Source organism: Apiospora kogelbergensis, assembly GCF_038363985.1.
Source record: "Apiospora kogelbergensis strain CBS 113332 chromosome Unknown utg000008l_segment0_segment0, whole genome shotgun sequence".
Classification (NCBI taxonomy): domain Eukaryota; kingdom Fungi; phylum Ascomycota; class Sordariomycetes; order Amphisphaeriales; family Apiosporaceae; genus Apiospora; species Apiospora kogelbergensis.
In genome coordinates, this window is record NW_027117425.1 from 320,098 (window position 1) to 342,967 (window position 22,870).

The 22,870-nt window shown below is 54.6% G+C and overlaps 11 protein-coding genes across 11 annotated transcripts; 8 read left to right on the forward strand and 3 right to left on the reverse strand.

The window, feature by feature from the left end:
- Positions 1-106: 106 nt before the first annotated feature.
- Positions 107-1,774, forward strand: PG998_012030 (D-arabinono-1-4-lactone oxidase; the record flags this gene model as incomplete). The annotated part of the gene is made up of 1 exon (XM_066878846.1): positions 107-1,774. One exon carries the CDS (start codon positions 107-109, stop codon positions 1,772-1,774), a length of 1,668 nt encoding a protein of 555 aa, XP_066725230.1.
- An 859-nt stretch (positions 1,775-2,633) lies between these two features.
- Positions 2,634-4,255, reverse strand: PG998_012031 (uncharacterized protein; the record flags this gene model as incomplete). The annotated part of the gene is made up of 4 exons (XM_066878847.1): positions 2,634-3,416; positions 3,472-3,871; positions 3,944-4,077; positions 4,157-4,255. 4 exons carry the CDS (start codon positions 4,253-4,255, stop codon positions 2,634-2,636), a joined length of 1,416 nt encoding a protein of 471 aa, XP_066725231.1.
- A 1,170-nt stretch (positions 4,256-5,425) lies between these two features.
- On the forward strand, positions 5,426-6,232 carry PG998_012032 (phosphosugar isomerase; the record flags this gene model as incomplete). Its single annotated transcript, XM_066878848.1, has 1 exon — positions 5,426-6,232. One exon carries the CDS (start codon positions 5,426-5,428, stop codon positions 6,230-6,232), a length of 807 nt encoding a protein of 268 aa, XP_066725232.1.
- Positions 6,233-7,676: 1,444 nt separating this feature from the next.
- On the forward strand, positions 7,677-9,728 carry PG998_012033 (uncharacterized protein; the record flags this gene model as incomplete). The annotated part of the gene is made up of 3 exons (XM_066878849.1): positions 7,677-8,503; positions 8,599-8,734; positions 8,799-9,728. The coding sequence occupies 3 exons, from the start codon at positions 7,677-7,679 to the stop codon at positions 9,726-9,728; spliced, it is 1,893 nt and encodes a 630-aa protein (XP_066725233.1).
- Positions 9,729-12,782: 3,054 nt separating this feature from the next.
- PG998_012034 (uncharacterized protein) lies at positions 12,783-13,070 on the forward strand (the record flags this gene model as incomplete). The annotated part of the gene is made up of 1 exon (XM_066878850.1): positions 12,783-13,070. One exon carries the CDS (start codon positions 12,783-12,785, stop codon positions 13,068-13,070), a length of 288 nt encoding a protein of 95 aa, XP_066725234.1.
- Positions 13,071-13,500: 430 nt separating this feature from the next.
- Positions 13,501-14,385, forward strand: PG998_012035 (uncharacterized protein; the record flags this gene model as incomplete). Its single annotated transcript, XM_066878851.1, has 3 exons — positions 13,501-13,653; positions 13,741-14,205; positions 14,281-14,385. The coding sequence occupies 3 exons, from the start codon at positions 13,501-13,503 to the stop codon at positions 14,383-14,385; spliced, it is 723 nt and encodes a 240-aa protein (XP_066725235.1).
- A 559-nt stretch (positions 14,386-14,944) lies between these two features.
- On the forward strand, positions 14,945-15,481 carry PG998_012036 (uncharacterized protein; the record flags this gene model as incomplete). The annotated part of the gene is made up of 1 exon (XM_066878852.1): positions 14,945-15,481. The coding sequence occupies one exon, from the start codon at positions 14,945-14,947 to the stop codon at positions 15,479-15,481; it is 537 nt and encodes a 178-aa protein (XP_066725236.1).
- A 1,376-nt stretch (positions 15,482-16,857) lies between these two features.
- On the reverse strand, positions 16,858-18,463 carry PG998_012037 (extracellular exo-polygalacturonase; the record flags this gene model as incomplete). Its single annotated transcript, XM_066878853.1, has 5 exons — positions 16,858-17,441; positions 17,531-17,598; positions 17,655-17,886; positions 17,959-18,084; positions 18,151-18,463. Coding segments are annotated over 5 exons (1,323 nt in total), but the record flags the coding sequence as incomplete, so codon positions are not given.
- Positions 18,464-18,845: 382 nt separating this feature from the next.
- PG998_012038 (uncharacterized protein) lies at positions 18,846-19,405 on the reverse strand (the record flags this gene model as incomplete). Its single annotated transcript, XM_066878854.1, has 2 exons — positions 18,846-19,180; positions 19,255-19,405. The coding sequence occupies 2 exons, from the start codon at positions 19,403-19,405 to the stop codon at positions 18,846-18,848; spliced, it is 486 nt and encodes a 161-aa protein (XP_066725238.1).
- A 677-nt stretch (positions 19,406-20,082) lies between these two features.
- PG998_012039 (Snf7 family protein) lies at positions 20,083-20,833 on the forward strand (the record flags this gene model as incomplete). The annotated part of the gene is made up of 2 exons (XM_066878855.1): positions 20,083-20,121; positions 20,252-20,833. 2 exons carry the CDS (start codon positions 20,083-20,085, stop codon positions 20,831-20,833), a joined length of 621 nt encoding a protein of 206 aa, XP_066725239.1.
- An 866-nt stretch (positions 20,834-21,699) lies between these two features.
- On the forward strand, positions 21,700-22,683 carry PG998_012040 (uncharacterized protein; the record flags this gene model as incomplete). The annotated part of the gene is made up of 3 exons (XM_066878856.1): positions 21,700-22,061; positions 22,149-22,408; positions 22,460-22,683. 3 exons carry the CDS (start codon positions 21,700-21,702, stop codon positions 22,681-22,683), a joined length of 846 nt encoding a protein of 281 aa, XP_066725240.1.
- Between the last annotated feature and the right edge of the window lie 187 nt (positions 22,684-22,870).

The following is a 22,870-nucleotide window of genomic DNA, read 5'->3' on the forward strand; positions in this document are numbered from 1 at the left end:
CCGAACTGAGACACCAGCACATATCCCACCACAAGCCAGATTCTTCTTTGTTTGTTGTGACAATTACCCACACTCAAACGGCAGATCATCGTCCCAGGACTCAATCATGACCAAGTCGTCGCCCCCAGCCATCGCGATGGATGCCCATGTCCAGGCCATCATCGACGAGGTGGTGAGCAAGAGCGGCGTCCCCTTCCGCGCCCGCAGCGGCGTCTCGCACGCGACGTGGGCCAAGACCTTCTCGTCCCTGCCGGAGCTCTACATCGAGCCCGAGACGCAGGAAGAGGTCGAGCAAATCGTCAAACTGGCCCGCCTCTGCCGGCGGCGGCTCACCACCGTCGGCCACGCCCACTCGCCGTCGACGCTGACGTGCACGAGCAATTGGATGCTGAGCCTGGACAAGATGAACCGGCTCTTGTCCTTTGACCACGAGACGGGCATCGCGGTTCTGCAGGGCGGCATCCGTCTCCACCAAGTCACCGCGGAGCTGGCAGCGCGCGGGTTCGCCTTCCCCATCTTGGGCAGCGTCAACGAGCAGAGCATCGCGGGCGTCATCAGCACGGGGACGAGGGGCAGTTCGCTGAAGCACGGGCTGCTGAGCGAAAACATCGAGTCCCTCAAGATCACGCTGGGCAACGGCCAGACGGTGCAGTGCTCCGCGAGCCAGGACCCGGACTTGTTCCGCGCCGCGCTGCTGTCGTTGGGTGCCTTGGGCATCATCACAGAGGTGACGTTCCGCGCCGTCCCGCGATTTGCGCTGCGCTGGGACCAGACCATCGACACCGATGCCCGCATCCTGGCGACGTGGGACACGACGCTCTGGACCCAGGCCGATTTCGTGCGCGTCTGGTGGCTGCCCTACACGCGGCGCGCCGTGCTCTGGAAGGCCGACGCCGTGCCCCAGGCCGACCTGGACAGCGGGCGCGAGGTTCTGCGCGACCCTCCCAAGGGCTACTACGACGGCGCGCTGGGGTACCACATCTACCACAACCTGCTGGCGCTGTCGCGGTGGGTGCCGCGGCTGGTGCCGTGGATCGAGTGGTTCGTGTTCGGCCTGCAATATGGGTTCCGCAACGGCGCATCCACGACGACGGGCGCCGTGCAGCCCAGCGCGCAAGCGTTCTGGATGAACTGCCTGTACAGCCAGTACGTGACCGAGTGGGCGATCCCACTCTCCAAAGGCCCGGAGGCGCTGGCGCGACTAGGCGCGTGGCTCAACCGCCTGCAGCCGGGCGACGCGGGCTACGTGAACCACGGCATCCCGTTCAGCGCCGAGGGCGTCTACGTGCACTCGCCCGTCGAGGTGCGCGTGTGCGACAGCCGCGTGCGCACCAGCGTCGCCCAGAAGAACCGCCCCTGGCTTGACTCCACCGTCAAGGACGGCCCCACGCTGAACCTCAACGCCACCATGTACCGGCCCTACCTGCGCGACCCGCCGGGGCTGGAGCGCTGGTTCCAGGGGTTCGAGTGGCTGATGCGCGATCTTGGCGGGCGGCCGCATTGGGCCAAGAACTTTGGCGTCTCGCAGGCGGAGATCGCGGACTGGTATGGTGACGACTTGAGGCAATGGCAGCGGGTTAGGGATGCGGCGGATCCGGACGGGCTGTTCGTTGGGCCTTGGCATCGGCAGCATGTCTTGGACCCGGATACACCGCGCTATCCGGCTGAGGAGGTGGAGATGAGCCGGGTGAGCGTTGGACCGCAGACTGGGGTCACCGTAGTGGGAGAGGTCCAAGGCTCTGGGTCCGCGACGGCGGCAGCCGTGGTCTCGTGACCGCGGCCGAGTAGGTTGGTTAATTAAGTGACGCTTTGCAGTTTGTTACAGTGCAGAAGAGTTCAATATTTTGATGTATCGTCCTATGAATAAGCAAAATAGAGCATTAGTTTTCAGATACGTGTTACGATTGCAGCCACTAAAGTATTCTAATCCATGTCGAGTTGACATGTGCTAATGCGGCATTTACATTGTCAGTCATGCATATCTTCATGGCTGATGGTTTTGAACACTTATCACCTATTAACCCACTCATGATTGGTTATGCAACTGAGTGTTGCCAATAATTGTATGACTTTCTATTTACGTCCGACATGTGGTCGTCTAATAGTTTGCACGTGGATTAAAGTTGTTAGCCTAATAACAGGCGGCGCATGAGATGATGGAAATGCAATACATCGATCGGATGAAGGCTTGGCCGATCGCAGCTCTGGGCAGACTAGGCGCCAAGAACCCAGGGGTGGTGATGCTATCTTGGGTGCCAAGACTGAGGCGGTGAGTCTAGAATTCTATCGTATGTTGCCAAGTCGTCAGTCGTCATTGAGGCTTGTTGTACATGACTCGTCCTGCATATTTTCGCAACTCAAAGTTCCCAACTAACGCACGTCATCCCGTACATCGGTCCAGTTACGAATAACCTTGATTCGACATTACTTCAAAGTCACAACCAAGAACTCCAGATGAATCAAAATCACGGTGAAAGACTTGACGCAGTGAAGCGCAAGATGAGATATTCCTATCCAAGCACCTAAAAGTCCCAATAGGTGATACAATCATTGAAATTTGCTTTGAATTGCTCGAAATAAGTAGGTTTATGACCGGCACACGCACCACACAAGCGCCAAAATCGCATCGTGACTTATCGCGCCTGAGAAAATTGGATCACCGCCCACTTCCCGCTCCCTGCCCACTTGCGAGGCCCGCCAGTACCCGTAGGAAGAGCCGCGTATTCGGGATCGGTAGCAGCCCGAATCTCCTCGTCCCTTCCAGACCTAAGACCGACCACAACGTCGGCCTTGCATGTGCGCAATGCCAGCACGCTCAGGTCTGCCATAGACGAAGCTTGCGCCTCATCTGCGTTGCCCCCACCCTGCTGCTGCTGCGGTCCGACCTTCCCGCTGGGTGCCCGCGCCGTTATGGCTTGGACAAAGGGGGTAACAGGGTCCCATGCCCGGTCACCCGTCAGCTTCCGGTAGTTCAAATCGCCCTTGAAAATGACGAGCTGACTGGTGCGGAGCTCGGAGAAGAGTTCAGGGTCGGCGCGCGGCAGGGCGGCAAAGCCACACGGGAGCGTCCAGAAGGAGCTGGTGCGCAGCGAGAGTCGACCCCCTTGACGGAACGACTCCAGCTGGGCTGAGAGGAAAGAGAGATCCTCCGAGAGGATATCGTCTCTTGAGCTACCAAAGAAGACTTCAGGGTGTGCGAGCACGCCCATTATGGCCTCGAAGTCGACGGGCGTCACGTCCGAGACGAACCAGGGGATGTTTTTAGGATGAAACACGACCTCGCGGGCCAGGCCGGAGGACAGGAGGTAGCCGGCGAGGAGCAGGTCCACGTACAGCTCGAACCCGGAATTGTCCAGGACGATGTCTACTCGGGATGAGGTTCCGGCTCCCTGGGCGCGCTTGAGCTTCTCGTACACCTGGGGTAGGTCATTGACGAGGATGTTGGTCTCTGCCGCCTTCCTCGCCTCGGACCCCCTGGAGCTTCTGAATGTCCTCGTACGTGAGGTTGGTGAGCAGTGACAAGTCGGTGGCATTCCCCCAGAGGCAGATCTCGAAGATCTCTTTGAAGATGATTTCCTCGCCGGCCTGGACCACAGCAGCGTCATCTTTCTCGAGTGAAGATACCAGGGCTTTGTAACGTGCCGCAAGCTCTGCCGCCGCTGGCTGGGAGGACTTGAAGGTGCTCATCTTTTGGTTCATGAAGCCATCGTAGTCTTTCCAGTGCTCGGACAGGCTGAAGCAGGTGCTGATCCGCTTGAACAGGTAACACTCGCAAAATAACCATGGAGAGTCATGCCATGTCGGCTGGCCCAGAGCTACGAGCTCTTCATTGTACGAGGTTATCTCAGCACTGCCGTCATCTGCCAAGCGGCTATTGGTGAAAGTCGGTATCAGTAACCGGTTTTTCAAGCATGGGAAATAAGGTTGAAGAGGTGAAATTTACCAAAGTTGCGTGCCCGCCAAGATTTCTCTTTTCAGGTTCTGCAGAGTCTCAATGATGGCACAGCCCTCCTCCACTTTGGACTTGGCAGGTCCATGCTGGAAGACGGCTCTGCTAAGGTCATCCACAACCCCGGTCTACCCCAGGTGTTAGCTAACATTGTGCCTTACATAAATTACGTGGGGAGATTGCTGATATTGGATGGGCCACACGTACGACAATGATAGGCCATCTTGTTCTGGCTGTGCTATATCCAAACGAGGTTGGATCGGCAGTGGAATAGGGGGCCGGCCCATCGGTAGCTGAGTAAGACATGTTTTCGCAACAGACCAAGTAGTGCGACTTGAAGAGAGAGAGGTGTGACAAGTTCCAGACTTGCAAGGTGACGATGGATGGTAGTTGAGGAGATTGATGGGTCAGTCCGAAGGCATCGGTGCAGTCATGATTGGCTATATGGACGGGCTTACCCACTGAGCAGACTCGATGCCATCATGTCCTGCGGTGGTCGCACCCCGCGGGTCGGAAAGATGGCATCACTCCTTGGCGTCCAACAACCAATCCTATACTTAGCCATTCTGACATGAACAAACCCCACCGAGTCCAAACAATCGGTATTGGTCCAGCAGGGGGACTGAGGCGACATGGGGGTCGCCATGGCCTGGAACGTCTAGAACAATGGTAGTATTCCATGTGGGGTGGTTTAATAACCCCTCCCGATTATGCCAAGCATTGCAGGCATATCTGATCGATAACGTCCCGGTTGGGTAAGCATGGTGGCAGGGGTCCGGCTCAGCCCCTGTTCAACCGAAACGGTGAAACATTCGCATCAAAGCACATCAACTGATAAGCCTCACAGTGCGGGGCCTGGGCAGGTACAGTTGATTCCGGATTTGCCCGATGATTGCCAGAAGGGATAGACTTAGCATGATCGATAAGGGTTCCCAAGTAGATAGAATATCATTGCGATAAGGTTTTCTGGCATATATACAGAAAACACGGCATGTAGATGCCGTTAAATGCAGAACTAGCGGAATGTTCTCAGGGACCTCACGCATCCTGACCAGGATGCGGCCTAGAACACTAAACACATGAAACATACTCGGCACTTACGTCATCCACTCGGCAGAGATGCCTCGGGAACGAATGCATGAGTATTATCAGGTAAGGGGCTGATAGGGATACTCACCACCATGATACTTGACTGTCCGCTCGACCAAGTAGAACCACGTACTTGAGGACAAGCTGAATGTATAAGACGTGCTGCATTCCCAACAAAGTAAACAGATATCCATCACCATATTCATATCATCATCATCTCCTTCATCTTTTCCTTCATTCTCTTCTTCCCAGCCGGTCTGACCAGTGTTCTCAAGCCGACCCTTTAATAGGTTTCATAACTGAATATCATATTCAGTGCCTCCATATCCTTCTTCTCTTGCCCTTTCGTTGTTGCCAAGCCGACAAAGCCCCAATCTTTCCGCCACAATGGTTTCCTCGCCCATGAACCGCAAGTCCAACTTCGCCATGTTGAAGCCCTTGGACGTCAATCGTCTCTCTTCCCCCGACTGCACGCGGGTTTCGTCGCCCAAGTCCCCCATGTCCATCGCATCCTTCATGAAACCAACGGTGTTACCCGAGTCGGAGCCCACCACTGCAAGCCGCGTGGCAGGGGCCTTCCATGTCCTGGCCACCGAGGCCAAGTCTCTCCTGGCTTTGAGCCACCTGTACGCCGCCCACCCCGAAGCGCAAACGGGCTTCACGCAGGCCATCGAGGTCATCACGCAGCAGCAAAACGGCGGCAAGATCGTCCTCTGCGGCGTGGGCAAGTCGGGCCACGTCGCCAAGAAGCTCGTGGCCACCTTCAACAGCCTGGGCATGCAGACCGTCTACCTGCACCCCACCGAGGCGCTGCACGGCGACCTCGGCGTCGTCGGCCGGAACGACACCGTCATCTTCATCACCTACTCGGGCAAGACCCCGGAGCTGCTCCAGCTGCTGCCGCACCTCGAGGACTCGGTACGCGTCGTCGTCCTCACCGGCGCGACGCAGCCCAAGGACTGCGAGCTGATCCGTCACCGCCCGGGCGCCATCCTGCTCCCGGCCCCCACCCACGAGCTCGAGAAGACCTCGTTCGGCGTCAACGCGCCTACCACGTCCGTGACCATGGCTATCGCCGTCGGCCATGCGCTGGCGATCGTCGCGTCGCGGGAGATGTACCGATCGGTCCCCGCCGTCTTCGCCAAGAACCACCCTGGGGGCGCTATCGGTGCTGGCTTCAAGCCGAACCCCTGAACAGCCATGTGTACTTGATTAAACCATGTCAAACTCATTTCCTTTGAAGCTTTTGCGATGAAATTATAGATTTTAGATGGGCTGCAATTAGATTTGAGCGTTTTTGGTCGCTATGTATATAGACTGTATCCCTTTCTAAATCTTGCCAGGCGAGATCATAACACTTAGACTGTACGGAGTACTTGCTTTTAGACTGTACTTGCTTTTTCTCATATTGCGACACATGCCTGCATACTGCTATTTGTACATAGAAGGATATAAGCAGATCATTACAATTCATATTTCCCACTTCACTTACCACCTACTTTGCTGTATTGGCGACTCTACGGTAACGCGTGTCCAGCACCATGTTTACTGGTGTTACCGCCAAGCCGTGGTAGCCGCGACCCGTTTCCGCGGAGTCAAGACCTTTTTGTGTATGTGTTCATTACGCCTCGATAATGAAACGCACATGGATATGCGTTCATGCCAAGTCATGTCAAGTTTGATCGCACTTGTGGGTGACGCCATCACGTAGACACGATAAGGGAGAGTATCCCGGGCAACCTCTGAGTGCGCCAAGAAGGCGATCTACGTAACTTTCCGTGAGCCCGCAGGCTACTGTAGTGTGGCTTTGCGAGTCCAGCGAGTGTATGCAAGATACCCTGTACAGATCTTTATGCATGGTGATCCTAGTTCCATATTTAGATCGATTGGCTAGCAAGGGCGTGGGTGGATTCCCTCCTGAAACCACATCACCTGCCATCCCATACGTGACGCTTGGCACTGTGTGGAATACGTGCATTCTTTCCATGATCCCGGGGATCGAAGCTGGGATGAGCCTACCTGCACACGAGTAAGGCGCTTATGTATGCAGTGGGGGTGAGTCAGTTGCCATGCGAATCGAGACCCGACAAACCTGCGTGCTTCAGCTTGGCACGTCAAGTTCGCAGACTCGCCATGATCGGAGAAACCGGCACATCATCCCAAGAATAGCACCTGGGAATTGTCTTATCAGGCATCTAATAATGGGATATAGTGGCTGGGGACCATCATGTTCGATACAGAGGCTGGTCACACCCTGCAGTCCATTGTTCGTTTCTGGCCATTTTGTTTTGGTTCGGTAGTGACCATGTTTCAAGCGATCTTTGCGGGACAAGAAGCCTGTGTGTGGGGGTTTAGCGAGGGCAGGTAGCTTCTTGTGTCAGTGTGTGCGAGGGTGTGTGTTCCCCAGCGTCAAGGTTTTGCTTCAGATGGGTTGACAGCTTGAGCGTCGAACCGAAAAAAGAACCAAGAGTTACTGATGCACCGTCTGCGCAATTGGGTGTCATCCGAGCCGACGTAACCACATCAAAACCAAATCCATTGGCTATCCCTAGAAGACGTCGACAACACGGTGCACACATAGTCGAAATTATCGTTACACGTCTCGCGTTCATTGGGCATTGGCCCTTCACCTATTCCGATGTCACTGCCAAAGTCGCCCACGGCGTCATACGCGCCGGAGGTTGGCAGAGATTTCGCACCACCCGGCACACTCGCGCCCACCAAACGATCTTCTATACAACGCAGAAGCTGGTTCCGGCAGTCATCACCGCAACAACGGACATGGAGATCTTCGCTCTGGCCCATTCCTGCCGGTAGCAGCGGCAACGGAGGACGCGGCAACAACAACGCCAGGCCAACGTCGATGTTCAACACGATGGCCCAACAGCTCGACCAGATCTTCTACCAGCAGTCCGCCCTGCCGGAGCAGTGGCTCTTCGAGATTCCCGACTACAACTTCGTCGACCTCAGCGAGATCAAGCGGGGGAAGGGGAACTCGTCTTCCTATACGTTCTATGAAGACGAGGACGAGGACGAAGAAAAAGCCGGAGACGAGAAACGAAACTCCATACCCGATCCCAAGACGGACCTCAAGGGCTTCAAGGTCAACTTCGCGCCCGGTCACGACCCGGCCAACCCCAAGTGCTGGTCCACGGCGTACAAGATGGTCATCGTGGCGGGGTTTGCTTACACTGCCCTGTCGACGGGCATCTACTCGACGGCTTACTCGAGCGGCATCCCCCAGATGTCGACCGAGCTCCACATCGCCAACCCCGCGCTGCCTTCGCTTGGTATCTCGCTGTACCTCGTCGGGCTGGCGGTAGGCGCCCTGATCATGGCGCCGCTCAGCGAGACGTTCGGACGGAGGCCCATGTACATTGCTGGAATGTCTACCTTTGTGGCCCTGATTCCCGTGGCGGCGCTAGCTAACAGTTTCACTGCCATTCTTCTGGCGAGATTCTTTGGGTAAGCATCACTCTATCTCAAGGGCTCCTTCCCCTTTCACTCTGTACTTACTAAGATAGAGTCACCACATGCTAATTGCCATTGATTTACTGTAGTGCTTTAGCTGGTAGTGTCATGCTATCCAATGTGGCGGGCTCCATCATCGACATCATTGAGCCGGGCTACCTTCCACTCGCCCTGTCCGTCTACAACTTCGGCCCTCTGAACGGACCCGTGCTCGGCCCCCTTGTTGTAAGTGACAGACGATCAACTCCATTGCTTGCCACCTGTATGACTAACACGACGCGTTTCTCAGGGTGGTTTCCTTGCCCAAGCCTACGGATTCCGATCCCTGAGCTGGCTGTCCCTCATCACCTGCGGCATCGGCGCCATTTTCATCATGACGATCCCCGAGACATACCGACCCGTGCTCCTCCGCAAGCTAGCAGCGGAGCGCCGAGCAGAGATGAACGACGACCGGTTCTGGAGCGAGCACGACGCCGACGGCCAGCTCCCCCTAGCGCGACGCGTCAAGACGGCCGTCTCGCGGCCCTTTGTGCTCTCCTTCACGCAGCCCGTGCTCGCGTTCTGGAACGTCTACATCTCCGTCATCTACGCCATCGCGCAGCTGGCCTTCATCGCCTTCCCCATCGTCTTCACCCAGATCCGCGGATGGACCACGGCCATGTCCGGGCTGGCCTTCATCGGCATCTTCGTGGGCATCGCGCTGGTCCTCGCCAACGAGCCCCTGTTGAGACGGCTGGTTAATCACCCGCGCCTCCACCCGAAGAATCCCGACACAGGCCGCCCGGAGCCCGAGGCCTCGGTGTCCGTCGTGTGCATCGGCGCTGTCCTCGCGCCCGTGGGTCAGCTCTGGTTTGCGCTCACGTCGCTGCCCGTGGAAGTGCCCTTCTACTGGAGCGTGCTGGCGGGCCTGCCTTTCGGGTTCGGATTCGCGCTGGTCTTCATCTACGGCACCGGCTACGTGTCGGCCGTCTTCGGCATCTACGCCACCTCGGCGTCGGCGGGCAATCTGGTGTTTCGCTCGCTGCTGGGTGCCGCGTTGGTGTTTGCGGGGAAGCCCATGTACGCCGCTCTCACTCCGCGCGTCGCGGGAATTGTCATTGGCGCGGTCGAGCTGGCGCTGGCACCGATTCCGTTCATCTTCTACAAGTATGGCAAGCGGATACGGCAGCGTAGCGCGTTGATCCGGGAGCTGGAAGCCAAGGCTAGGCAGTCTACGTAGGCTGGAGTGACGAGCATTTCAAGCGGTGCTCAAAATACAAATAGCGTTTACCTTTAATCGGGCAACCTTACTGTATCTTATACGCTAATACTATACTATACCTCGTTTTCGGATAGTTCTTACAGAGTCGTTATAATAAGAGGATATTCGTATCATTGACTAGGCTACGTTAACGACACGCAGGGCCAGTATATAAATTAATACGAGATTGTTAAGCACGCCCACAGGGTATCTACGGGTTCCCAAGCCCTTCCAAAACTACCAGTTCCAGAAGCCGAAACCGAGAGACATCGCGACGGGGTAACCACACAGCAAGCCAACTCAAAGATTGTGCTCACGCCAAGCTGAGCGGGAGCGATGCTGGGCTCGGGAAGGACGGGTTGGGCCAGCCTGGCTAGATTCTATGCGACTGGCCTGCGAGGATGCTGTTTCTGGCTGCTAAGGTTGCAACAGCACCAAAAACCGAGAACGAGTTCTCACGTGGGTTGGCTATTGCCAGGCGCTCGCTAACCAACACCACTCCCAAAAAGCGGCCCAAAGACCAAATTCCTTAGTTGCTCTTGCGTGCGAGCATTAGGCTGCGATATTTTGGTCGTTAGAGTGATCTCGAGTGGACTGGGCGTCGACGTGGATTAACCTGGAATAGTTAGAATAACTGGAATAGCTGGAGTAACTGGACTAACTGGAGTGACTGGAGTGACTGGAGTAACTGGGGTAACTGGAGTGACTAGTGCTTAAGCCTAACAAAAGGCGATGATAAGACATGAAGGGTGAGAGAGGTGAGTGATTGTGAAAGTTTGAGACGGCATCAGCCGGGAGTAACTTACAACCCAGCCTTTCCAAGAGTCGGAGTCTTGTCTCTAATAGCAGAATGGCGACCGACCGACAAGAAACAGGCATTCGTCTCCAGGCAGAAATAGCGACGGCTGAGAGGAGCACCGACGCACCAAGCCACAGAACGATAAGTCCAGAGATGTCGGCCAGCTAATGTCGTAGTGCTGGTTCAGCGTAGGTCGGAGAGAAAGCGAGCATGCGAGGAGGCCAAACAAGGCCGTTATCATCAAAATCAAAGCGAACTAGTCTTCGCCTTGGACGATTGCGGCTACGGCGATCTGGAAGCTTGCGAGGCTTGCTACAACGCTAACCATTAACCAGGTATTGGCGCGAGGATTCTTGACGCCCAGATTATCGCCGACAAAGAAACCAATACCCACAGAGAGAGGGGGAGCGAGAACGAGGGAGCGAGAGCGAGAGAGCGGGTGGGTGTGAGAGACAGAGGGGTGAGAGTTAGCAGAAGAAAAAGGCGAGCGCACTAACTAGGGAGAAGAGGGAAGAGAAGGACATGGGATCAACCCCGATCATGACCGATGTCAATTCTGGTAGGCATCAGCTGGGAAGGAGCGACTGCATGCAAGCTGCCACATTCACAGCATAGCAGCAGAAGGAAGTCGCCAATTGACACTAGCGTGCTACACCCCAGTGTCAATGAATGCCCTCATATCACTTTTGGTAAGAGCCCTTCATCCGCATCTTTTCCCGTACCTCTTGCCAGTCCTCATCTTCTACCGCCTTCTGCCTAGCCGCCTGCCTCTTTAGTTCGAGGGCCCACTCGTCCTCGGCGATCGTGGTTTCTCTGTTCCCTTGATAGATGCCAAAACAGATTCCACCAGCGACGAAAAAGAAAGAGGTCAAAAATATCATTCTCAATATATCCATCTAGGCATCCGTAATGCCCACAGTTTCGAGTGCCTCTTTGGCAATTTCGTGCTTTGATGCCTTTTTCCTGCGGGAAATTACTATCCTGATTTCGAGTTCTATCTCGGCCTCTTCGATTGAAAGTGTTTTAGACATCTGGTAGCCGTTTAATATGACTCCTACAAGAAGGAAAAGCACCATCATAACACTGCCGAATTGCCAAAAGCCGACCCAGCCCTCCGTAAGCCCCACTGCGTTCAGCGCATTGAGTACATCGTCGGTAGGGGGCCGGTCGCTGCCAATCTCGATGTATTTTCCACTATGGTATAGTGGCTTCCCGTTGCAAGGTCGACCAGTTACGTGGAAAGTGGGATGGGGGGCGTTGTAGTTGTGCGTTTGGCTTTTGTTGAGTATGTTGAGTAAGCAAGTGATATGTATCCTCGATGGTGTTGGCAAGTGGGATTTCAACAGACAAGAGAGGGGGCGAGGGAGGCCTTTTTATACATGATATCCTGAGTCATCGGAGAAAGCTGCCATGAGAGTTCATTTGATTGATGGATTTGTCTTGAGAGACTTTAAGGTTTCGCTTCTGTTGGCAGACGGTCTGGCCCAGACAAACCACTCCAGAGTACACGAAATACACCGAATATTCTTCGTCCCCATTACAATTCGCCTTTACACTCCTTCAATTGGCTCCCCGCACTCCACTTAAGCATACCAAGGGCGTGACGGCCTGCTGATGGACATCGCCCAATAGCAACAAGTGCTGCGTTTGTCAGCGCACCAACCATCCGTATGCTCACCATCGGCCCCTTTTCGCTGCCTGACTTGCTAACCGGATTCAGTTGCTAGTCGAATTACAACACGCGGCTGCGTGTTTGGGCATAAAACTCTCGTGGCCCCAGCAATCCGCCTAACAATCTCCGTCGTGAGGACAGCGACGGTCCGTCTTCTAGCTCTTCCCAGTCGATGCCCCATACTCCCCGTCCATATTTCATGGAGTATTCATCGTCTTCCACTCGTGTCGGCGGCCCAGCAAATATTCAAAACCCTGTATCCTCGCGCTACCACTCATACTCGCGCCAGTCACCTCCCAGCAGAGCTCACCACAGACCCTTCAGCCTCAGACTCATTGAAAGACCTGACACGTCTCCTGAGCATACACAGGATGAATAGGAGTCATCCGAAAAGATCGAAACGAGTCATTTAAAGAAGCATGGTACTGAGAGATACACTCCTCTCTTTTGGGCAGTCACGATTCTGGTTCTTGAAGCACTTTTCATCAAACCAAAGAGTGTTGACATCGACCAGCCCCGGGGGCACGATTTGAACTCGTACCTGGAACACAGAAACCTGTCCATGACCAGCGACGAGGTCAAGTATCTCCATGGGCTGGTCTCTAAGAAAATAAGCTCTCTTCTCCAATTGAAGCAGGGACCAAGCACGCCCATCCGCACTCGCACCACGTCCACTAATATCTATGTCGCGCAGGTGACATTGCCCGTCTTCCTGCTGGCCGCAACTGAAGATAACCTAAAGAGGACCTCCAAAACGGACAAGCTGATCGCCTCAGAGACGCTACTTGAGTTCATCATCAAGGACAGTTTGATTAGAGAGGAGCTTATCGAACTGTTCTTGGAATCTTGAGGCGAACCATCAGATATATATGTATATATATATATATATATGTTTAGTAACTTCAGACGGAAGGATCCAATAAGACGGAATGTCGGGACGGACCGTAGCGTGGCTTTTTGGGACGGAGCACATGGGCGATGGTCCACAGAGACACCTTGTAGGCGCCGAGCTTGGGGCGGAATGCATGACGTCAACGAGTTGCGCCGCCATCATCGATATTTTGCAATCGAGTTAAGCTGTCAAACTGACGTACAGTAGTCAGAAGATCAATCCCTACGAGTGTCTGTCATCTGTGGTTTTCAAGAAGCCTAACGTTCTACATCCAAGCATTTCATTTCAATCAAGACAGATGTTGGCGCGACCACTCAGATTGCCTACCCGATTACTTGCGACGAACATAAGCAGACGTTCAGCGACCTCATACTTAACTAAAAGAACCATGTCTACAGGCACCCCCTCTGCCACTGCTCAAGCGCAGGAGAAGGCTAACACGACATTTGACTCGTTCACGATGAAGAACACCAACATCAACGAAGGGCCCGGCGTTAAGCTGAACGACCAACAGAAGCTCGTGGTTGGCAGCGTACTAGATGTGAGTCGACTACCTGTGCCTATTGTAGATTAATAGTCCCTTTCCAGTGCCTACATCGACTAATTACATCCCCACCCCCGCTGCCAGCTCTTCGAGGGCAACCCCACCCTGAAGCACCTGTCGCTCTGGAAGCGCGACGCCACCTTCGCCGACCCGCTGTCGTCGGCCGAGGGCTTCGACCGCTACGCCGCGCAGTGGTACGGCCTGGCGTCGCTGTTCCGCCCGATCCAGATCCAGTCGCACCGCGTCGTGAGCGGCGGCAACCCGATCGAGCTGGAGCTGACCAACAAGTACGTCGTGGCCGGGTCCGTGCCGCTGCTCAAGGGCAAGGAGCAGACCATCAAGTCGCGCGTGCTCATCCACGTCGACGAGGCCGACGGCCTCCGCATCGCCAGGGTCGAGGACCGCTGGGACGACAAGCTGCCCGACGGCGCCGTCAGCGAGGTAGGTCGCGTCCTCCTCCCCGTCGCGGCCCTGCGCGCGGCCGTCAGGACGGGCGTCGCGTGGGGCTGGTGGGCGTTCACGAATGCCAGCTGGTGGCGGCCCTTCTTGGTGAGAGAGACAAGAACGAGGGCGTCATGACATCTTGGACAACAGCAAAGTGTTTGGCTAACTTTTGTGACACAGGCTTTCCGGAAGCTGAACGCGGTGACTGTCCCTACGTTCGTCAAGGTACCGAAGAATGAAGAGGAAGATATGAAGATGAAGGCTGAACGGGACGGAAGACAATGAACGTCGCGCGAGAGCACGACATGGAGGTTGTAGATATAAATATTGTGTCTGTGACAGCTTTCACTCGAGTAATCACAACCTGTCTTCGAGGCGGGATATAGTACGGGCTCAATGGCGTTGTATCAGTGTGACCTTGTTATAATGAACGGCCTGGAGAATATTTAGTTTTCCATCAATGGAATGCACACCTTATTGGTGTGCCTACTCCTATTCTGCATACTAGCGAGCGCGGTTGGGGGGTGGCACTAGCAAGAGACCCTTGGGAAAAAGCAAACACTCAGGTGGCTGGCTCGGGGTTATCAGGCTCCCCCAGCATCAGAAGTCTGCTATCTCTTCGCCTTCGCTTCTCCTAAGCACGACAGTCCGGTAAGAGACATGTCGCAAGCGGCGAGGACACCGCATTAGAAGTCCACCCTCTTTCCTCTGGTCCTTTCAGACCGAATCGTCTATCACCTTATTGAATTTGCCCGTCTAATTGGTCAGTTCACAACGGCACCCACAATTTCTAAATGGGTAGCACTAGCAAGACACAAAAGCCTATTTCAACTACGCTCTCGTGATGTTTCGCACAATACGGGTGCGGGCGCACCTTGACCGCCCATTCCAGTTGCGAGCGCAGCACCGCCGCATCACGAAAGGCTCCCAGTCCAATCCAGCTACCCGCAATGTACCAGGATACGTCGCGGCAGCCGGCACAGTTGCTGCGGTAGGCGGTTTGTGGTTGTCGAACCCACCGCTGGATTCCGCGCCAAGTCTTTGGAGCCGATGGAGCTTTCGAGTCGTTTTTGAGTCCGATCCTTCGAGATCCAAGGCAACGCGGATTCTTCTGGAGGATTCACACTCCGTCACTGCGAAGAACATTGCCGGCGTCGAGCGAATCGATGGCGCACAATTGGCTTCCAACAATCCATGCGAGGACCGTTTCACCCTCGGCCTCATCTCGCCCTGGCAAGGGCAAGGCGGCACTCCATGGCTTGCTCTGGCTATTTTCGATGGTCACGCAGGCTGGGAGACCGCCGAATATCTGCAGATGAACATCTTAAAATCCATACAACACAGCCTTGGTCAGATCAAACCACCCTCGAGGGAGAAATAACGTCTGAACAGACTCTCCATTATTTTATTAAGAAATCGCTCGTCGGCCTTGACCATTCTGTTTCTCAGGACTTAGAAGACACATCCGAGAGTAATCTACCCCTGCAAGAAAATGTATGGATGTTTGCCCCGGCCTTTGCATGCTCCTGTGCGTTGTCACTCTACGATCCCCTGACGAGCAGACTGCACGTGGCCTGTGCGGGCGATTCCCGAGTGGTCCTTGGGCAAAGCAGCCCGGAAGGCAAGTGGGAAGCAGTTCCACTATCCGTCGATCAGACGGGGAGTAATGAGGCAACAGTAGCGAGACTAAATTCTGAACACCCCGGCGAAGAAGGCATAGCTTTAGACGACCGGGTATTGGGGCTTGCCGTTTCCCGGGCCTTTGGGGAAGGGCGATGGAAGCAGTCATCGGACCAAACGAAAGACTTCGGCAGGCGGTTCTGCATCCCCGGAGCTCTGCCGCCAAGATACAATATCCAAACGCCACCGTATATCACGGCGGAGCCGGTCGTGACGACGACTGCCATCAAGCGGGGCACGCCTTCGTTCCTTATCTTGGCAACTGACGGTCTTTGGGATTACTTGTCAAGTCAGGATGCTGTGGACCTCGTGGGATCCTGGTTGGATTCCAGGTCTCCGGGGGCTGGGATGAAAAATAGCAAATCGAAGCTCCCGCAATATGCGCCCTTCGATGTTAGCGATTTCCGGAAGGGGCGTTAGCCGGGGTTTTGTCAAGGAAAAGATGGTTATCCAAGACGAAAACGCTGCCGGCCATTTGCTACAGAACTGCATGAGTGGGAACGATTCCGGGTTGAGAGCGGGAAGACTTGTTCTCAAACCCCCATACCCCCGGAATCGGCGAAGTTATAACGATCCAGGTTGTCTTCTTTAATACGGAGACGATTATGCGGATAAACGGCAGAAATAGTGCACGTCGATGAGTACCTAGGACATTGGTAGTGCCGAGGTACTAAAGATCAGGTTGCTTTCTCAAATATATGTTTGCTCATTATGGTAAGCTATGTTGAGTAGGCTGTTATTCAAGACAATTTTCACCCGAATTATCCGCCAGCGTTGGTGACAATTGCTTAAGCAGTTTTACTAATAGCAAACTGTCAACGGTTAACTGATTCTCATATTATCCCAACGTCAGTAGCGTTAGGCCAACGTAGGCAGCGTTTGTTTCAATACTCGCATAAACGTCATTGTGGTGCACATGTATCACTATGGCTCCTCACTGGTCGTGATATATCTCAGACAAAGTGGACGGACATGCTACGAACTTAAGTGTAGAGTATTTGCAGTGTTTATGATTCCAGAAGTAAAATGTCGATTTCTATCAATGGTAGGTAAAGCCACGATTATCCTGTCCGACCTCAGTTGAACCCCCTTATAGTTATCAGTGCAAGTCACGTCCAACGAAGTCGCATTCATATTCAGGCAATACGCATCCCGCGTCCCATTCGGGCTCCTGACGTCGATGTCCCGCACGCGAATATTGGCGCACGCCGTCTCGGAGCTGCAAGCCAGCGCCGCGATCAGGGGCTGGTACTTCTTGCTGGTGCGCCCGCGGAACCTCTCCACGACGACATCGGAGATGGTCAGCGGGCTCGGGTGCTCGAGGCAGAGCGTCAGGTTCTTCTGCCCGTAGCACTGGTCGATCTCGATGGCGTAGTCGACGTTGTCGATCTCCATGTCCGTGTACGTGATGTTGCGGACGCAGCCGTCGCCGCCGCCGCCCTGCAGGTCGCCCGCGATGGCGGACGGCGTGTTGGGCCACACTTTGATGCGCGCGCCGTCGGACGCGTTGTGCATCGATATGTTGGCCACCCAGATGTGCTCGACGATGTCGAAGGTGCCGACGTACTGGCCCAGCGACCCGACGCTGATGCCGTGGGAGCCGTTGCAAAAGAGATTTTGGACCAGGATGTTGGTCGAGTTGGGCTTGAAGGCGACACAATCTGCAGGCCTAGTGTTAGTGCTTTCCTTTCTTCTCTTTGGTTGCTTCTATCGTCAGCGAATCATGACTTGAGGTTTGTCCCTTTCTTACCGTCGCCGTTGTTGATTACTGAGTTTTGGATCGTCACACCGTCGCTACGGTACGTATCCCAGCCGTCTCTGTACCTAGTCAGCTTGCTACTCCCCCAGCCAAAACTAGGTATAGAGTTGCCCACGTGTTTTTTGCCTTGTTCTTACTGGTGCTACGACCGGCGATGTCGATGTTGTTGAACACCACGTTGGTCGAGTTCGCCACGAAGTGATAGTACTGCGGGCTATACCTCAAGACCAGATCGGAGATTACGCTATTGTGCAGACCATCGATGCCGAAAAGAACAGGCCGCAGCGTGTAGATGTCTTTGGCATGCGTGTCGTACCATATCTGGCCATTGCCGTCTACTGTACCGCCTTTGTGCAGAACAAACGTCAGAGGCCCCCTCTAAAGATAGTAGAGCGCTATGAGTAAGGTTTGTTACTCACCACCGTAGATCCAGACGTCGTTTCCACCCAGCTTGAAGAACGAAGTGACGTTCTGGAAGCCGAACCTGAAGGAGTTGGCCTGCCAGTATGTGGTGTTCGTGCCGAAGACGATCCTCCCCTGAATGTCTGCGGATAGTCAGTCTAGTGAGTATACCCCATAGGTTGTGAAAGACTGTTGAGTACTCGGCTTACCGATGTCTATGTGGTTCAAGAAAGTCCAATCCATAGCAGTGCCGATGAAGTAAGTCTGGTCCTGCCTGAATACTGCCCGGCCACCATTGTTGCATTGGCGGAAGGCGTTAAGTATGCATGGCGAGTCATCCGTCTTGCCGTCGCCGTGGCTTTCGATGAAACAAGTCTTGTTGCGCGGCGGAGGCTCGACGACGGCATGGTAAGGAGTGTTGGGCGAAAAGGATAGGCTGGGCCGTGGCGAGATGTGGCCTGCTGCGGCGACGTAGGCAGTAGTGGCGAGGAGAGATGCTCTCCAGAGTAGCGCTGCCTTCATCTTGACCATAGACGAAAGGCGCGCAATGGTGGATGTCAATTAGGGGGTTCCTTTTGCAGAACCAAGGTCTTCTGGGACAAGAAGCAAAGACAAGGCCGAGGATGTAGCAGATGTAAGTACGATGATGCCACTGGAGTCAAACATGCTGATTATACATAGGATTTCAATCATCGGATTGGTGGAAATACTAGACTATCACCACCGACGTTGCGTGCTGTGGCATCTGCCGTGCCCGCCATTCGACGATGACCCCACAGTTTGATTGATCGACCCCGAACTCTCCAATTCTGCGGGATGAGCCGCCTAAATTGATTGTCACTATCTAATTGGATTGATGGAAGATATAACCTATCTTCACGCCGAATGCTTGATGTTGCTCGCATTAAACGACGGGGTCGAAATTGCCGTGCTTGCCCTTGACAATCCCGTCGATGTCGCTCGTCACCCAACCCCCGTAAAAGTCGCCGGGCTGCGGCTCGACCCGTTCCCCGTCGACGTAGCAGTCCCACGGCCCCGCGTAAAGCGACAGGTAGCCCCGGATGGCCTCGAACGGCTTGGTCGGGCTTTGGTACGTCCAAATCCGGTTGGCGACGGTGGCCTTGTCTGGGGACGGCGCCGTGATGGAGTAGTAGGTGGCCCGGCCTTTCCACTCGCAATACGACGAGCGGGAGGTTTGGGTGAGCGGGACCAAAATGGACGAGGGCGGGAGGTAATATGCTTTGCATGCTTGGTCAGTGTGGATTCGCAGGGTGAAATAAAGTAATAACTTGGGAGAGAGACTCGTTATTTACTTGGCGGGTGGTGGGTTTCCAGAACCCAGTATGCTTCTTTGGTGTCTGCGATCAGTTGGCCGTTCCACTTGACCTGTAAGTGCCGGGGGGTGCGCTCCAGCAGCGGCGGTCGTGGGAAGGCCTGAACATTCAACTTGGGCTTTGCGGCCATGGTGGTCATGAGTCTGCTGATTGCGGATTTCATCAATTACACGGAGCAATCTACGGGTGCAAGTGACTGCGAGTATGTCGAGTTTAAAAACTCCAAACTCCCAATATCTTCCCCGGTCAGTCGCCGGCGTCATCGACTTTCGTTCAATGCGGCAGCGTTAGTTGCCAAGCAAGCCGTGGCTCACCACTGTGGCCGGGGAGCTGCTGTGGCTTGAAGAAACAGAATCGAAAATGCCGACCCCAGAATGACTAGGCCGCCAGGCTGCGTCATAGCGCCTGGCTCGACTTTCCCTCACTGCAGGATGCGAGTCAACCCCGCCAAAAACCCCCTTCTGACAATCCGATAAACCCGCCAGCCTGACACGCCTGGAACTGCCCAAATCCCCACCTGGGGGGGTTTTAGTTTAGTTGGATTCGGGGTCGCCTAACCGCCTAACCTGGCAGCAAGTAAGGCATGTCTGTCGCTATCAGCATTCCCACCCTCAACCCATCCGCCACTATCGCCAAACGAACAATCCATCGTCCCTCCTCAAAACCACCTCCGCAACGAACACCGACGTCTCCTAGATTGATTGAATACATCGCATCGGCGCCCGGAGAACCGAGGCCCCTGAACGATTACGAACCTATCCTCCGTTAATCGAAGTCTGACATTTCAACCATACCCAGACCGTCAAGATGAATAACAGAGCAATCGAGCTCGAGTTCCAGGCCTCGGTATGTCCCCCACAGCAACCCAACGATTTCACGTCACATCTTCTCCATCCGAAAACGATCCATCGCGACACCCAGATAAGCGAGACGAGAAAGAAAAACTGCTAACCTGTGACTTACCCCCACCTCCCAGTTCATCGCGCGCCAACTCCGCAACGACGCCAAGAAGGCCCGGCGCCAGGACGGCACGCTGCGCAAGCAGATCCAAGACCTGCTGAAGAAGGGCAAGAAGCAGCAGGCGTACCAGAAGGCCAAGCTGCTGCTGGCGCAGCAGTCGCTGGCCGACAAGCTGGACAACCAGGCCGACCAGGCCGAGCTGCAGGCGTCGCAGATGAAGGCCAACAACGCGATGAACCGCATGACGGCCATGGTGGCGCAGTCGACCAAGGTCATGGGCGCGGCGTCGCGGTCCATGAACTCGGAGCGCACGCTGTCTGTCCTGGAGCAGAACAAGCAGCAGAACGACGAGCTCGCCATCAAGTCGGCCATGCACGACCAGGCCGTCGCCGACACCACCAGCGCCCAGGTCAGCGAGGACGCCGTCCACGAGCTGCTCGGCCAGCTCGCCGACGACGCCGGCGTCCAGCTCAGCGCCGAGTTCCAGACCGCCCAGCCCAGCACCGCCGAGCCCGTCAAGCCCCAGGCCGCGAGCGCCGAGCCCACCGCCGAGGAGGAGGATGCGCTGCAGCAGCGGCTGCGGGCCCTGCGCGCATGAGGGAGAAACTAAGGGACAAATTGGAAAGACGAAAGACTAGTACGTGGAGGAACTAAACGGGAAGGTGAAGGACGGACAGAAAGAAAGAAACAAGACATTGGCGGGAAATTGAGGATGGACACCCGGGGCCTCGATTTCCCCTCACCATAAGAGGTTGGAAACCCCCATCGCATCATTTGGGTATTTTCGATACATGTCGAAATAAGAAGTCCACACGGAGGTTGTTGGCAAGGCTCACGGTAAAATCGATGGCCTTTTAGCCCTGGGATAACGAACATGGAATTAAGCGCGGCGGTCACAGATCATAGCATGGAAATATTGCAAAACAGAAGGGCAGAGAAGACGGCATTCATTGGGAGTAGGCTCGGTTCCCTTTTTTCATACCTTTTTTTTTTTTTTTCTATCAGTCGTCCGGCTTGGGTCTTAGGCGTCTCCTGGCTGTTTGCGTAGTCGTATATGTTCACACATATTTTCCCGTCGTTTCACCTCACATCACCAGACCTGTTTAGCTTCATCGTTGAATGCCAAGGCTTCTCCTCGTAGAGTTCTATTTCATCCCTCATCTCGTAGCTTTTCCAGGGAGTCCTGATTTGATCTTGCCTCCGTGCGGCAACTGAAAACCCCCTTAAACGCCATGTCTTTTGTCTGTCTTATCTTCACCGCCTGATGAGGATAGCTGAGCCGAATCTCGCCACATCAACGACATATGTAAAGCCCAGCTACTTGCTCATTGAACGTCTATATAAACCGCCGTCTCTCCTATGCGTTTCTGTCGATATTATCTGTACAGCTCGCCTCTTTAAACACAACAGAATCTAGAAACTCCCAAGATTACCCAATCACTTTTGCACTAAACCTCCATCATCATGTCTCGCAGTACCGCCGAGGGCGTTTTCACTCGATACCCGGAATCGTTGGAACTCGATAGCCACAAGGAGTCTGGCCCATCGCCGACCCCCGACTTGCCCAGGGCCGTCAAAATTGCCAAGGCGCAGGACGATATCCAGAACATCTTCTTCGTCAACTTTCCCGCCGAGCTGCAGGGGGCCTCGCTAGACGAACAAAAGGCCATAATGGACATGGTGCAGTCGTGGCAGGGCTGGGCCACTACCCACGTCGGGGGTAAAGTCCAGCAAATGGCCGACGCCGGTCAAGTAGCCCGTATCGCCAATGTCCAAGGATCTTACCGGGCCCAGATCTTTGATTATTTGATGCGCAAAGCAACCTGGTATGCGAGGCTGCCTGTCCCCCACACCCCCTCCCCCCGGGGCGCTTCTCTCTCTCTCTCTGACTTGCTGACTGCGTGTTTCGCCAGGTTTGTTAAGACGTTCGAACAGAACGTTCAAAAGCATATCGAGGTCAAAAAGATTGAATTCCACACTACGATACTGACGAAGGCTTTGGAGGGGTTTGGCGTCCCCGCTTCCGTCTTTAGCACCTTGGAACCCGTCCTCCAAAGTATCAGCGAAGGCATCAAGACATCCTCGACCAGAGAGGGCAAATTGGGCCAGTACTGGATCATGCTTACCAAGTACAACTGGGATCCCGCAACCGAGACTACACGGACAGGCAAGCGTTATGACCAACGCCCACATCTATGTCGCTAACTTCTCCGGTCATACATAGCTATCCGTATTATCCAATTCCGGGTCACCGAAGAAGCCCTCGAGTTCGCAATCAATAAGCTCAAGTACGATTCCGTCTCGTTTGACCTGCAATTCTACCAGTACCAGGCCGAATTCAACTCCGAAATCTATAAAAAGATCCGGCCTTCTATAGAACAGAAACATATTGACATGGGGTTGGATGTTATCAAGGCTGGAATTCTGAACTGTCCTATCCCACCCTGAAATCCAATCGCTTCTCAGAGAGCATGTATTTGTTACCTCATCGCATACTTAGAGCGATCATAATGCAACTGGCAACCCCCTAAACGCCAAACGTAGTCTTTTGTCTGGCTTGTCTTAAACTCTTAATCGTGTCTCGTCACCCAAGTCAGAAACAATTCGTGTCAAGTAACTCCCACTACCACCGTTT